This window comes from Manis pentadactyla, chromosome 6 (genome assembly GCF_030020395.1).
Source record: "Manis pentadactyla isolate mManPen7 chromosome 6, mManPen7.hap1, whole genome shotgun sequence".
Lineage (NCBI taxonomy): Eukaryota > Metazoa > Chordata > Mammalia > Pholidota > Manidae > Manis > Manis pentadactyla.
The window spans coordinates 61,385,146-61,400,518 of NC_080024.1; the positions used below are offsets into that span (position 1 = coordinate 61,385,146).

General features: G+C 42.0%; 1 protein-coding gene across 1 annotated transcript in view; it reads left to right on the forward strand.

Moving 5' to 3' along the window:
* The window catches only part of CHN1 (chimerin 1), a 227,407-nt gene extending 214,650 nt beyond the window's left edge, over positions 1-12,757 (forward strand). Inside the window, exons 14-15 of the mRNA XM_036876945.2 lie at positions 10,488-10,593; positions 11,982-12,757. Of these exons, the coding sequence (XP_036732840.1) occupies positions 10,488-10,593; positions 11,982-12,153 (278 nt within the window). The 3' untranslated portion in view covers positions 12,154-12,757. The remainder of the gene's footprint in view (positions 1-10,487; positions 10,594-11,981) is intronic.
* Positions 12,758-15,373: the final 2,616 nt, after the last annotated feature.

Here is a 15,373-nt window from a genome sequence, read left to right on the forward strand (position 1 = left end):
TTTGGGTGTTGAGGCTTGTAAGTTCTTTATATATTTTGGATGTTAACCCCTTGTCAGGTATGTCATTTACAAATATATTCTCCCATACTGTAGAGTGTCTTCTGTTCTGTTTATGATGTCCTTTGCCGTACAGAAACTTTTCAGTTTGATGTAGTCTTATTTGCTCATTTTTGCTTTTGTTTCCCTTGCTCGAGGAGATGCATTCAGGAAGAAGTTGTTTATGCTTACTTTCAGGAGATGTTTGCCTATGTTGTCTTCTAAGAGTTTTATGGTTTCATGACTTACATTCAAGTCTTTAATCCATTTTGAGTTTACTTTTGTGTATGGGGTTAAACAATAATCCAGTTTCATTCTCTTGCATACAGCTGTCCAGTTTTGCCAACACCAGCTGTTGAAGAGGCTGTCATTTCCCCATTGTATGTCCATGGCTTCTTTATCATATATTAATTGACCATATATGGTTGGGTTTATATCAGGGCTCTCTAGTCTGTTCCATTAGTCCATGAGTCTGTTCGTCTCCCAGTACCAAATTGTCTTGATTGCTATGGCTTTGTGGTAGAGCTTAAAGTTGAGGAGCATAATCCCCCCAGCTTTATTCTTCCTTCTCAGGATTCCTTTGGCCGTTCAGGGTCTTTTGTGGTTCCATATGAATTTTAGAACAATTTTCTCTAGTTGGTTGAAGAATGCTGTTGGCATTTTGATAGGAATTGCATTGAATCTATAGATTGCTTTAGGCAGGATGGCCATTTTGACAATATTAATTCTTCCTATCCATGAGCACGGGATGTGTTTCCATTTATTGGTATCTTTTAATTTCTCTTAAGAGTGTCTTGTAGTTTTCAGAGTATAGTTCTTTCACTTTCTTGATTAGGTTTATGCCTAGGTATTTTATTCTTTTTGATGCAATTGTGAATGGAATTTTGTGTTTTCCTGATTTCTCTCTCTGCTAGTTCATTGTTAGTGTATACAAATGCAACAGATTTCTGTATATTAATTTTGTAACCTGCAACTTTGCTGAATTCAGATATTAGATCTAGTAGTTTTGGAGTGGATTCTTTAGAGTTTTTTGTGTACAATATCATGTCATCTGCAAACAGGGACAGTTTAACTTCTTCCTTGCCAATCTGGATGCCTTTTATTTCTTTGTGTTGTCTGATTGCCATGGCTAGGACCTCCAGCACTATGTTGAATAAAAGTGGGGAGAGTGGGCATCCTTGTCTTGTTCCCGATCTTAAAGGAAAAGCTTTCAGCTTCTCACTGTTAATGATAATGTTGGCTGTGGGATTGTCATATGTGCCCTTTATTATGTTGAGGTACTTGCCCTCTATACCCACTTTGTTGAGTGTTTTTATCATGAATGGATGTTGAATTTTGTCAAATGCTTTTCAGCATCTATGGAGATGATTGTGTGGTTTTTGTCCTTCTTTTTGTTGATGTGGTGGATGATGTTGATGGATTTTCGAATGTTGTACCATCCTTATATCCCTGGGATGAATCCCACTTGATGATGATGCATGATCTTTTTTATGTATTTTTGAATTTGGTTTGCTAATATTTTGTTGAGTATTTTTGCATGTATGTTCATCAGGGATATTGGTCTGTAATTTTCTTTTTTTGTGGTGTCTTTGGCTGGTTTTTGTGTTAGAGTGATGCTGGCCTCATAGAATGAGTTTGGGAGTATTCCCTCTTCCTCTACTCTTTGGAAAACTTTAAGAAGGATGGGTATTAGGTCTTCACTAAATGTTTGATAAAGCTCAGCGGTGAAACCATCTGATCCAGGGGTTTTGTTCTTAGGTAGTTTTTTGATTACCAGTTCAATTTCATTGCTGGTAATTGGTCTGTTCAGATTTTCTGTTTCTTCCTTGGTCAGCCTTGGAAGGTTGTATTTTTCTAGAAAGTTGTCCATTTCTTCTAGGTTATCCAGTTTGTTAGCATATAATTTTTCATAGTATTCTCTAATAATTCTTTGTATTTCTGTGGTGTCCTAGTGATTTTTCCTTTCTCATTTCTGATTCTGTTTATGTGCATAGACTCTCTTTTTTTCTTGATAAGTCTGGCTAGGGGTTTATCTATTTTGTTTATTTTCTCGAAGAACCAGCTCTTGCTTTTATTGATTCTTTCTATTGTTTTATTCTTCTCGATTTTATTTATTTCTGCTTTTGTCTTTATTATGTCCCTCCTTCTACTGACTTTGGACCTCTGTTGTTCTTCCTTTTCTAGTTTCATTAATTGTGAGTTTAGGATGCTCAGTTGGGATTGTTCTTCTTTCCTGAGGTAGGCCTGTATTGCAATATACTTTCCTCTTAGCACGGCCTTGGCTGCATCCCACAGATTTTGCGGTGTTGAATTCTTGTTGTCGTTTGTGTTCATATATTGCTTGATCTCTGTTTTTATTTGGTCATTGATCCATTGGTTATTTAGGAGCATGTTGTGAAGCTTCCATATGTTTGTGGGATTTTTCATTTTCTTTGTGTAATTTATTTCTAGTTTCATACCTTTGTGGTCTGAGAGACTGGTTGGTACAATTTCAATCTTTTTGAATTTACCAAGGCTCTTTTTGTGGCCTAGTATATGATCTATTCTGGAGAATGTTCCATGTGTACTTGAGAAGAATGTGTATTCTGTTGCTTTTGGGTGTAGAGTTCTGTAGATGTCTGTTAGGTCCATCTGTTCTAATGTGTTGTTCACTGCCTCTGTGTCCTTATTTATTTTCTGTCTCGATCTGTCCTTCAGAGTGAGTGGAGTGTTGAAGTCTCCTAGAATGAATGCATTGCATTGTTTCCCCTTTTAATTCAGGTAGTATTTGTTTCACATATGTAGGTGCTCCTGTGTTGAGCGCATAGATATTTATAATGGTTATATCCTCTTGTTGGATTGACCCCTTTATCATTATGTAATGTCCTTCTTTGTCTCTTGTGACTTTCTTTATTTTGGAGTCTATTTTGTCTGATACAAGTACTGTGACTCCTGCTTTTTTCTCTCTATTAGTTGCATGAAATATATTTTTCCATCCCTTCACTTTTAGTCTATGTATGTCTTTGGGTTTAAAGTGAGTCTCTTGTAGGCAGCATATAGATGGGTCTTGTTTTTTTATCCATTCAGTGACTCTGTGTCTTTTGATTGGTGCATTCAGTCCATTAACATTTAGGGTGATTATTGATAGGTATGTCCTTATTGCCATTGCAGCCTTTAGATTCGTGGTTACCAAAGGTTCAAGGTTAACTTCCTTACTATCTAAGAGTCTAACTTAACTCACTTAATATGCTGTTACAAACACAATCTAAAGGTTCTTTTCTTTTTCTCCTCCTTTTTATTCCTCCTTCATTCTTTATATATTAGGTATCATATTCTGTACTCTTTGTCTATCCCTTGATTGACTTTGGGGATAGTTAATTTAATTTTGCATTTGCTTAGTAATTAGCTGTTCTACTTTCTTTACTGTGGTTTTATTACCTCTGGTGACAGCTATTAAACTTAGGAACACTTCCATCTATAGCAGTCCCTCCAAAATACACTGTAAAGATGGTTTGTGGGAGGTAAATTCTCTCAGCTTTTGCTTGTCTGGAAATTGTTTAATTCCTCCTTCACATTTAAATGATAATCTTGCCAGTAAAGTAATCTTGGTTCCAGGCCCTTCTGCTTCATTGCAGTAAATACATCATGCCACTCCCTTCTGGCCTGTAAGGTTTCTGCTGAGAAGTCTGATGATAGCCTGATGGGCTTTCCTTTGTATCTGATCTTATTTCTCTCTCTGGCTGCTTTTAATAGTCTGTCCTTATCCTTGATCCTTGCCATTTTAATTACTATGTGTCTTGGTATTGTCTTCCTCGGGTCCCTTGTGTTGGGAGATCCGTGGATCTCCATGGCCTGAAATTAGGAAAGTTTTCAGCCATTACCTCCTCAAAGACACTTTCTATCCCTTTCTCTCTCTTCTTCTTCTTCTGGTATCCCTATAATGTGAGTATTGTTCCGTTTGGATTGGTCGCACAGTTCTCTCAATATTCTTTCATTCTTAGAGATCCTTTTTTCTCTCTGTGCCTCAGCTTCCTTGTATTCCTCTTCTCTAGTTTCTATTTCATTTATCATCTCCTCCACCATATTCAATTTATTTTTAATACCCTCCACTATGCTCTTCAATGATTGGATCTCCAACCGGAATTCATTCCTGAGTTCTTGAATATCTTTTCATACCTCCATGAGCATGTTAATGATTTTTATTTTGAGCTCCCTTTCAGGAAGAGTCTTGAGGTCCATGTCATCTTTCTCAGGAGTTAGATTAATTTTACTCTGAACCAAATTCCTTTGGTGTTTCATATTTGTATATGGCGGCTCTAGTGTCTAGAAGCTCTACTCTCTGGAGCTGCTCAGCCCCTGAAGCAATTTCGGGGATCGCAGGGGAGTGGTGTTGGTGCCTGGGGGGAGGAAAGAGATGTTTCCTGCTTCCTGGCCGCTATGCCTGTCACCACTGCCTGAACCAGTGGGCAGAGCACACAGGTAGAAGCCTCTATGCTTTGTGTTTGTAGTTGCTGTAGACAAATCTTCCTTCTGGCTGGCCTAATGCCAGGGTAGGGTTTGCCGGTTTGCGAGCCAGGTGGGGTTCGCTGGGAGAAAGGCGCAGTAGGCTGCCTATCTCAGAGGGAGTCCTTGGAGCCGTGCAGCCAGCCCGGGAGCTGGAACACCTGGAAATTGTGAAAGCTCTCAACCTGCTGGGCAGAGTGCACCCGGACAATTTTGTCTACCTGTCCTTTCTCCTGAGCAGTAAGCTCTGTGTAGTCCTTGCCCCTTTAGCAGCCCTCTTGCTAAGGGCTTCCTTGTTAGGAAGTCTCCCAGACTGCCTGCCTTTCTTTGGTCCCAGAGCAGCCGGATACGGATCCCTACTTTCCACAAGCCACTGGAATCTCAATCTCTCCAGGAATTCTGCCTGTCCCAGCTTTCCAATCCCCTAATCATGAAATGTAGGTTTGTGCTCCCAGAGAAGATCTCCAGGGCTAGGTGTTCAGCAGTCCCAGGCCTCCACTCTCTCCCTGCTCAGTTTCTCTAACTCCTGCCAGTGAGCTGGGGTGGGGGAGGAGCTCGGGTCCTGCTGGGACACAGCTGTGGTACATTACCCTGTTCCGTGAGGTGTGCTATTTTCTCCAGGTCTATGCAGTCTGACATGGTCCTCTTTCCTGTTGCTCTTTCAGGATTAGTTGTTTTAATTGTATTTTCATATTATGTGCGGTTTTAGGAGGAAGCCTCTGTCTCACCTCTCATGCCACCATCTTTCATCCATTCCTCTTCCATAAGAATTTAACCCCTCTCATTTTGGGATGGATTCAGTGCTGATCTTGAGAACATGGTTATGGATTCTTGTTTCATAGGCAGGCATTTCCTCCCCAGAGATAGAAGTGATTGACGCTCCTGTGGAAAGTGCTGGACGCACACTACAGTCACAAAAGGCTCCTGAGGCCATGCTTTGCCCTGATCCCCAGGACATCCCTAGGCGTTCACCTGGATTCTGTTTCTGTCCTTGTTTTGCTTGGGAGTAAAACTGAAACTTGACCTCTGTGCCTAACCCACGGGCAGCCAAATAGCAGAGGACAAGATAATGATTCAAACCCAGGTTATGAATTCTGCACTCTGACTTAACCTATTTACATGAAAATCCAAGCCCTCCTTACTGAATTTCAAGGCCTTTTGCCCCACACTCCCCAGTTACTTTCCCCACACCCACCTCAGTTACTGGGGAAAATCTCCCCTCTTTATTATTATTCCAAACCATTGGCCATTTTCCTGGGATTGGTGTCTGAAACAGCTTCTGTCTAAAATCAACAAGTCCCCTTACCTTACCCTTCAGATCACTTTCAAAGGCACCTCATAAGAAAGAAACCTTCCTAAGTCAGGGTAGAAATTCCTTTCCTTTTATTTTCAGCTATTTTGATGTCTGATTTTCATGGTACCAAAACACTGACATAATATACAGAACATAAATTTTTATTGTTCGTGTTTGATATTGATATCATTGTGAAACATCGTGTCCTTGTATGCATCTTTTCTAGTCATAGAGTCTATTTCATTCTTTAGACACATAGATACAGCCATTCTCTTAGCTGTATAGGCAGATAGGAAGGTGAAAGAAGCTTAAGATTTATAAAGCATATCTGAAGTGCTGAGAATCATTCTAGGCCCTTTCATCCATGATCTCATTTTAGAAGGAAGGAGATGGTATAGGTATAATTGTCCAAGGTCCTATCGCTAGAGGACGGGGCACTGGCATTTGGACCCACAGCTCTCTTAACACCAAAGCCCTTGCACTCTCCCCTCTGCGTACTGCCTGGCTCAGAGAACAGAAGACCTAGGAAAAGGAGGAGGGCAGGGACAGGAGCCCCTTCCCAATGGAGGGCAGAGTTAGCTGACCCTTCCTGCTGCAGGTGCTCTTGAGCTTTTTTTCTCTCTCAGCCCCTAAAAAAACATGGACCATGTCCTTTAGGTCTCAGGTGTCTCTGGCATTTATTAGCATCCCTTTCCAATGAATTATCAGAATTCATATTAGAGCTTTCTCCTGCAAAAGTTCTTTGAGCTGTGCCATTGCAGCCTCCCTTGGATAACCTGTAACTTGAAAGTTGGAGGGTAGTGGCTACAGGAAATGGGAAGGACACACAAGGTTGGAGGAGGCCAGGGCATCCCATCAAAGGCTTGATGGTTCTCATGTACCCCACCCAGGAGACTCCCTTCTGAGCCACTCGGATGTCTCCGTCTACCCAGCCCATCTTCCTCACCCCTTCTCCTCACCAGTTGGTGAAGTGCTGCCCTCCAATACAAGGAAGAGAGGAGCTGTTCACGTCACCTGCTCAGTAACCCCGCATTCCCAGGCACCTCCTGACCATGAGGAAACCAGAGCTGAGCTCCTGGTTGCACTGGGTGGAAATCTTCCTATGACCAAATTGAGAGGCCTACTCTGTTCCCAGAATATCTTAGAAAAGCTACATGACTCAGTCAGTGTGTAACGTTGAGTGAGTCAGATAAACTCAGAAATAAGGGTTCTTTGCCCCAGTCAACTAACATGTCCTGAAGAGAAGCCTGGGAATGAGAAGTTGCTAAGTTTTTCCCCTCAGCTCTGCCACTGATTCACCCCTTTTGCTTGACTAAGTTTTACTCTTCTTGTATTGGAGTTTCTCTATAAAGAAGTGACAGTACATACTTTAAAAAGAGCTTTTCACTAGATCTTAATACAGGTTCCAAGTGCTCATTTCCTGCCCTCACAACATCCACCTTTCCAGTCTTTCAGCTCCAGCTCTTCTCTGTTCCTCTCAGCCCCAGGCCATCTTTCTCCTGTGCATTCCCTTCACCTTTGGCCTGGGCCTCTTTCACAGCTGCTTCCTTCATGCCAGAAGCTTGCCTTCATGTCTTGCCCCCCACCCCCCGATGGACAGTGACCCCCTCACAGGCAGCAGTTCTCTTTCTCCTGTGATAGTCCCTCATTGACATAAAAGGTGCTCAGTAAATATTTGTTGAATGAGTAAACATAAGTCTATATTGAGAACCATAGACTTGTAGAGTTTTTAGATACTGAAAGGGTCTTACAACTAGACTTCCTTCTACAACACATTCTTTTTTAAATACCCAGTAACTGCAAAAGCACCACTTCTCTAGGCAGCCAGTCCACTGAGGACAGATGTGACATTGTAAAGCCCTACTTACATGCAGCAGAGATCTGCCTGCTTTCAAGTCCCTCCTGTTGGCAGTGGTCCTAGTATCCATCATCCTCTTCCACATGCAAGCCTTTCAGGTGTTTCAAAAAACTGATGATGGTTTTAAATCTCTAATACATTCCATTTTGTCTTTCTCCCTCTTAAATTATGCTGTGGTCTTCTTGTAGCTAAAGATTTGTCTTTGTTGAAATAATACTCCTGTAAGTGGAAATGAGGTAGAAATGAATTCCAGGGAAGACTGTATCAAGTCGGCATCAGTATATTTAAGTGCATTTTGTCATGTTTCTAAAGTTATATCCCCAGTCTGGACCTATCCCTGAACACCAGACTAAGGCACAGCGCGCATGTTACGGGCATGTCGGGAAGATGTCTCGAATTGGAGCGCTCACTCTTCCCCAGTTGTGTGAACCCAAAAGGTGCCTTGTTTTGGTTCTTCTCCTTCTCACAATCCTTCATGGGAAGGGAATCCAGTAAGTTGTCTGCACCTCTGCTGTTCCCACCTGATCTAAGCTGGTGTCCTTCCTTGCCTGGGCTTTTGCAATAATTACCAGATGGTCTTTCTGCGTTTACTCTTGCTCTGCCATTGTCTGTTTACCACACAGCAGTCAGAGGAGATTCTGAGAAAAATGTACGTCAGATTGTGACCGCCCACGTTCAGAACCTTCCCACCCCTCTCTCAGTAAATGCTAAGTCCTCACGAAAGCCGGGGCCTTCTGCCCTGTTGCCTTCCTGACCTCACTCCCTTCTCTCCTCTTGCTCACTCTGCTGCAGCCGCATCGCCTCGCCTTTCCTCAGACATCACAGGCATACTCTCTCAGCGTCTCTGCACAGCCGATCCTCTGCTGGAAACTTCTTCCTCCGGATCTCCAAGTGGTTCATTCCTTCCCTGCCTCAAAGTCTTTACTCAAGACCTTCTTCATTGAGGTCTAGCCCGACCACCCCCACTAACATTGCACACACACACCAGCACTTCAGGGCTTCTTATCATGTTTTTTCCATATTACTTACCTCATTTTAATATAGTACAACTCCAAGATACCATATTCATTGTGTATTGTCAGTCACCCTGCAGTAGAGATAGTCAGCTCTCTGTGAGCAGGGTATTTTGTTTGCTAACCCACCAACACTACCCTTAACTTCACATCATTTCATGGTTCTCCCTACGTAGATTAATTGTGGAAGTTAAAATGAAACTAAGTTACTCATTTTTTAATTTTCTGAATAATGTAGTTTCAAATTAATTAGTCCTATGGTAAAATAAAACTAATGTGAATAAAAACTAAGTAATAGTTTTCTACAGTAAATGGAATCTTCTCCTCTTAAGAAACAAACCAGGAACTCTGAGGAAGCTTTAGGCAGAAATTATAAAATAACCAAAGTTTCTTTGAATTGAAAGGCTTCAGTCACTGTACACATTACGAAATGTTATCAAGTCTGCTCTGTGAATGCTAGGAACTTATCACATTCATCCACATCAGTTCTTACCTGACCCCAATACATTGCCAATGAATTGCTTTATAAATTAGAAAAGACTAGCTAGGAGTCTTGGCCATCTGTGTTGGATGTTATATTCTGGTCATGTGTGGGCTTCCATCATTCCACATGGCTATCCTGATTAAGACTCAGCGGTTTGGGGTCCCTTTGCAGCTGCCCTAAAACCAGCTTCCTTACATTTGGGTGGAGCAGGAATGTACCAGGATGCTCTTTTTGAGACCATAGAATTCCAAAGATGTCTGTTGTTTCTGATTATGGAAATAATTGGTGAATTAAATGCAGTCTGTGACCTCAAAGTAATGTGCTGAGTTTTTGGCCAATACAGAACTAAAATATCCAAATGAAGAAGGTCCCCTTCAAAGTTTACACCTTTGGAAGAGTCACATTTATTTCAGGGACCCTGTTGTCTCTCAAAACATTTGGAAGTGCCTTCAAAGTCTTCATTGCCCTTTTCTAAATATCCTAAGTGGAATATTTTTGTGCTTTGAGGTTAGGTTTGACTTTTCTATATAACAGTAATTTTAAGCTAAGTGTAATGAATAGAGGAAGTAAATATTGGCTAACATTTGTTGGTTTAAAAAGAAAACATGAATGTCAATTAATAAGACCTGGACAGGGGTTCAGTGGGGTGGCATACCTTACATGCCATCATAGTAAGGAGATTTTCAAGATATTTTGAACAATGCAACATCCCTTAAATATGTCTGTAATGTTCTAAGATGACCTCATTTACAAGTATAAGTTTTTACCTGTGGGTAAAAAAGTGTCTGAGGTTTTTATAGTCAGACATCCTATGTATCCAATATCTGATTTCCATAATTACCAGACTCCAAGATACTCAAGTGAAAAAATCTGGGTGCTCTCCCCAAAACTCTAAGTAAATGTATTGCCACATTAAAACTAAATCTATAGAAATCTGAGACTTGAACCTTAAAAACATTTTCCAAAGCTGCAGAGAAGGATCTTCTGAATAATGTAGTTTCAAATTAATTAGTCCTATGGTAAAATAAAACTAATGTGAATAAAAACTAAGTAATAGTTTTCTACAGTAAATGGAATCTTCTCCTCTTAAGAAACAAACCAGGAACTCTGAGGAAGCTTTAGGCAGAAATTATAAAATAACCAAAGTTTCTTTGAATTGAAAGGCTTCAGTCACTGTACACATTACGAAATTTATCAAGTCTGCTTGAATATGTTTCCTACCAGTTTTAGAAGATCACCGCAGGAATAGAATGAAATGAACCATTTATACCAGGTGTCTGTTAAAAGTTTTTCTCCTTGGAATTCAACTTCCTATTTTAGAAATTATGGATCCCGATGAGCAGCTAGAAACCCTCCACGATGCGCTGAAGCTTCTGCCGCCTGCTCACTGCGAGACCCTCCGGTACCTCCTGGCGCATCTGAAGAGGCAAGTTACACACTTTGAAGCTTACACCCGCACTGCATCCACATTTCAGTGAAACAAAACCAAAGGTCACAGAAGGACAAATGGTCTATTGAGTGAATAAATCACTCAAGTTGAAGAGGAGGAATGCTAAAATATTCTGCACTGTAGTGCTGAATGCAGACTTGATTCTGACATAAATGTTAATTGCAGTTCTGTTTGCAACTATGTTAGAAATACCAATATTCTGTCAAGGACATGCACTAATTTTTGTGGAAAGGGAAAAGTTGTAGTTGTAATGACACTAGCATTAGTATAATAAAGCAAGAGAAAAGGAGCTTGCAAGAAGGCTAATTTTTCTTACTTCCTGCTCTAAAATAGGCACCTCAGACTTGGTGATGGATTTTAGATTACTGAATTAATGTTGCCAATGCTGAAAACTTACATCATTTGTAAAAAATGATGGAGTAAAGGAAGAAATAGAAAATAAAATATTTCGGTTACTTCTGGTTTAATGTTTTTAAGTGATCAGTGGTGATGCAGCTTTCTTTTCCTGCTTGGTCACCCCCTATCTCTACCAGTCTACGCAAAGTTTTTAAAGTTATATAATCAAGCTTCAGTGCTTTTAGGGTTTCAAAAATAAGACTAATTAGAAGCAAAAAGACAGCAGAACTTAACATATATTTTATTTGCCTTTAGGCATGAGTTACCAGGAAATGAATATTTAAACTCAACGGTACTTTTAACATTGATGTGTTTTCCTGCCTTAAAAGCACCAGGAGTTAAAACTTCTTTAATACGCTTTCAACTTCACTTGTAAATTCAAGTCTGCCTCATATATGGATGCAGTTAAGTACCCCACATTAAAGGGAAGGAGTAACTCTCACATTTTAGGCTCTGTGCCTTTGCTGTGGCAGTAAAGAGAATATGAACACTTACAGTCCCTGACAGGGTTGCTTATCCTGAGCCATTTCCTAATAATACCACCACCACTCTCCCTAGGTCCTCAACAAGCTGCTCCACTTAAACAAATACTCTACAGCAAACAAGGTAGCCAAATGGAGGGAGGGCTGAAGGAATAATGAAGACTGCCGGGTCCCTGCTCTACTACTTGCAAACGTACCCCTGCAGCTGTGGCCTGGGGCAGGAGAGTCCAAAGATAGAGCTGAACCCATGCAGTCCACCACATTCACTCAGGCTGCAGCTGCAGTGATCACAAGAAGTTTAAACTATTTTATTAACACAATTTATGTTATGGAAAGTCAGTACCTTGAAGGTAAAGACATGTGCAGGGAAACAACATAGCGGAGTTTGTTGATGAGTTTCCTACACATGACCTTTGGTCTGGCGCAGGCCCAGTGAAGAACCCCAAGGCTCCCACGACATCATCCTCCCTCGCTTGTGTTTTTCAGAGTGACCCTCCACGAGAAGGAGAACCTTATGAACGCAGAGAACCTTGGAATTGTTTTTGGCCCAACCCTTATGAGATCTCCAGAACTAGATGCAATGGCTGCATTGAATGATATACGGTATCAGAGACTGGTGGTAGAGCTGCTTATCAAAAATGAAGACATATTATTTTAAATGTTTTCGAAGGAAAAAAATGTTTTACAAATGAAGGAATGTTTTATAGTAATTTAATTGGCTTAGTGGGATTATCTCTTGGCTAGAAGTTTAGGCATATAACCAGATTAAAATGAAGGAACTTCTCATTGTTTTTGTAGCACTGCTAAGCTGTCCTTGTAAAACAGTGAACAAATGCTTTCCCGTTCTAGTAATCCTGGGTGTTTATCATGTTAAGAGAAACTCAGGCTATTGCATGATTAGCCCCCTGTCTGGCGAGAGAACCCCATGCAAAGGAGACAGCAAGCCTGCAGCACTTCATCCTGGGTGGTCTGTGGTGGTGATTCAGCATGTTTCACAGAGTGCATCTGTCATGACTTCGCTTTTGTTTCCATGCCATTGGTTTCTGCTGCTTATATAAGCATGCACTCAACTGAATAAAACAGTACCTCTGGCTGCTGCTGCATTGCCGTAGACTATAACATATGCCTACTTCTCTCAAATGCTTTATTTCTGGTTTCTCTTAGTTCTCTAACATAGTATTTCCTTTCCAGCAAAAAAGCAAAGTGTGTTTTCAGATTTGTTACTTCAGTAAATTATCCATGCCAATAAAAAAGTACAATGCAGAACATTTCCTGTTAAATTATGATTGGTTTTTAGTTGTGATTTGTGTTATTATCTGGCATGCACTTACTAATTAAATTTGACTTTTAGAAATCAAAAATATTGATAGCTTACTTTTTTCCCATGATTGAGAGTATTTGGAAAAATGTGTTTGGCCATTTAATACTGAGTATTCCTTGTTTCCTGCTGAAAGTTTTGTGTTGAGCTCCTATAACTCCAGGGAGGGGAAATCCTGGGGCAAAATACTTTGAAACCAAAATCGGTCAAAGGGAGAAATAAAGTTTAAAAACCATTTATTGCTTACAAGCAGTCATCCCGCATTTCTCTCTCTCTCTCTCTCCTGCTGCGGCAGAAGGGAGCGAAAAATCCTCACCCCAACCTCTCCTGTCCAGATAAGTCCTCGTTCCCCATGTAATTACCCATTGATATGGACATGGCTACTTCTCTCCACCCCTTGGAAACACCTTTTGTTATGGAGATACACTAAAGCCAGGCAAGATATTCTGGAAATACTGCAGTTTTACCCAGAGGCCACCCCTACAGAAATCTCGCTTTACAATCTACTTCCGCAGTGGTCCCTGGGTGAGAAAACCGGAGCACTGTAACCAGACTAATGACATGCAATAGCAACAGCAATGAAATCGTGACAATCCTCAAGCAGGAGGATTCAGTGAGGTTCAAAGTCCGCAGCATCTGCAGCCAGGGGGCGTGTACAGGCCATAGGGACTGTAGAAGAAAATAACCTTAAAGGTAATAAGATACTTGTCCATCAGGAGGACACATGGAAGAGAGTGGTCCTGTGATACAACAATGGCAGGAATGGGATCTTGTCCTGGTCTAGTTACCAAATTCACTCCCCACCCTGTGGGAATTAGAGATGAGTCAGTGTAGGCCTACCAGAGGCACATGCACTGGCCATAAAGATAAAACTTCCCCATAAGATGCTCGTACCTCCTGGATGTTTTTGGTACACTACTGTGATCTTTGGGGGCAACTCTGTTGTTACTCCAGGAATACACAGGAGGCCAGCTTCCAGGCCTTTTCCCCAACATGCCAGGAGGGCCAGCCATCACTGGTCCATGTGTTGAAAAGTCTGGGGCCATGTCCACTCAACAGTGTCTCCAGGGTTTAATGCAGTTGGGGCTGGCAGCAAGATGTTGCTCTGCTGGCCTAGCCTGACCTCAGTAACTCCTCTTTGGTTTGCACATACAGGTGATTAGGAGAAGCAGCAATGTGTGTGAGCATGTCCACAGGGCTCAAGGCTCCTTTTCAGGGCTTCTCATTCAAATACCGTAGGACTGTCCATAAGGAAACTGACCAACCAGCCCCATAGACTATTGGTGTCCGACTTCTGGCCAGATTTCAACAAACCATTGTACCTCTTTATCATGCCTGCCCCAGTAGGGTTATATGGTACATGACACTTACACTTTATTCCTAATTGCTGCACCCATTCTTGTAACACATGTCCAGGAATGTGGGTATGTTGATCGCTCTCAATCACCTGTGGCAAGTCATAGGCTGCAAAGAGATGCTCTAGGCCATTTTTGGTGGTTTGCTGGTCTGCATGATGTGTAGGAAAAGCAAAACCAACAGGCCAGTAGCCATGTCCACACAAGTCATGGCAAACTGATATCCTGATATGGGCAGGGGTCCAGTATAGTAATTCTGCCACCTTTCCTATTGTCCCATGTTGCTGTAGGACTCGGTGTAAGTCCCTCTTAGAGCACACAAGGCACTCCTTCTGGGCTCTGCTGACTTTTTCAAAGGTCAACGGCAAGCCCCACTGACAGGCTGCAGCCCACATTGTCTTTTGCCCTACGTACAACAAACACTGATGTAACCGTTGGGCCACATCAGAGGCAGGCTTTCCTTCTAGCCAATGCACCTGGGCCAATGTGTCTGCCTCATCATTCCCTGGGGATGCCAAAGGCAAATGGCCAGTCACATGATATACGGTAACAGTCTTAGTCTGACCAGAGGCCCATAGGTTTTGCTACAACTCTTGCTTAAAGGGGCTGGTGACCAACCATCCAGTTGGCATGATACCATGTCAGTAGCCACAGGGTCAAGCCCCGATAGACGGCCCAGCTGTCAGTGCAGACAACTCTAGGGGAGGGCTCCTGGCTGATCACGAGCCATACTGCCTGCAACTCAGGCCATTGGCTGCTCTTCCCCTCTCCATCCTCCATCCATATTGTCTCAGTCTTAGGATGGAAAGCCACAGTCCTCCACTTCGGGGGCTGCCCAAGACTGTAGCCATCTGTATACCAAGCATCTTCAAGTATAGGGGCTTTTCCCTCCTGATAAGGAGTCTCAACTAGGAAGGGCTGAAAAGCAAGTTCTATCTTCTTTCCACTGGTATAGGTCACTGGCCACAATGAGTATTGGAGTTCTCCACTTAAAGGGTAGTAGAAAGGGCGCTACACTGCTGTAAATATGTACCCCATTTGGCCAGTGTAGGCATCTGTGCCACACCCCTCTGTGGCCTTTGGATCCCATCTCACACCCACCCCGTGATGAAATAGGTGGTTATTACCTTGGTTGGAGCTGATCCAGCAATGGGCTCCATAGCCAGCAAGGCATGTTACACAGCAGCCAGTTGCTTCTCTATATC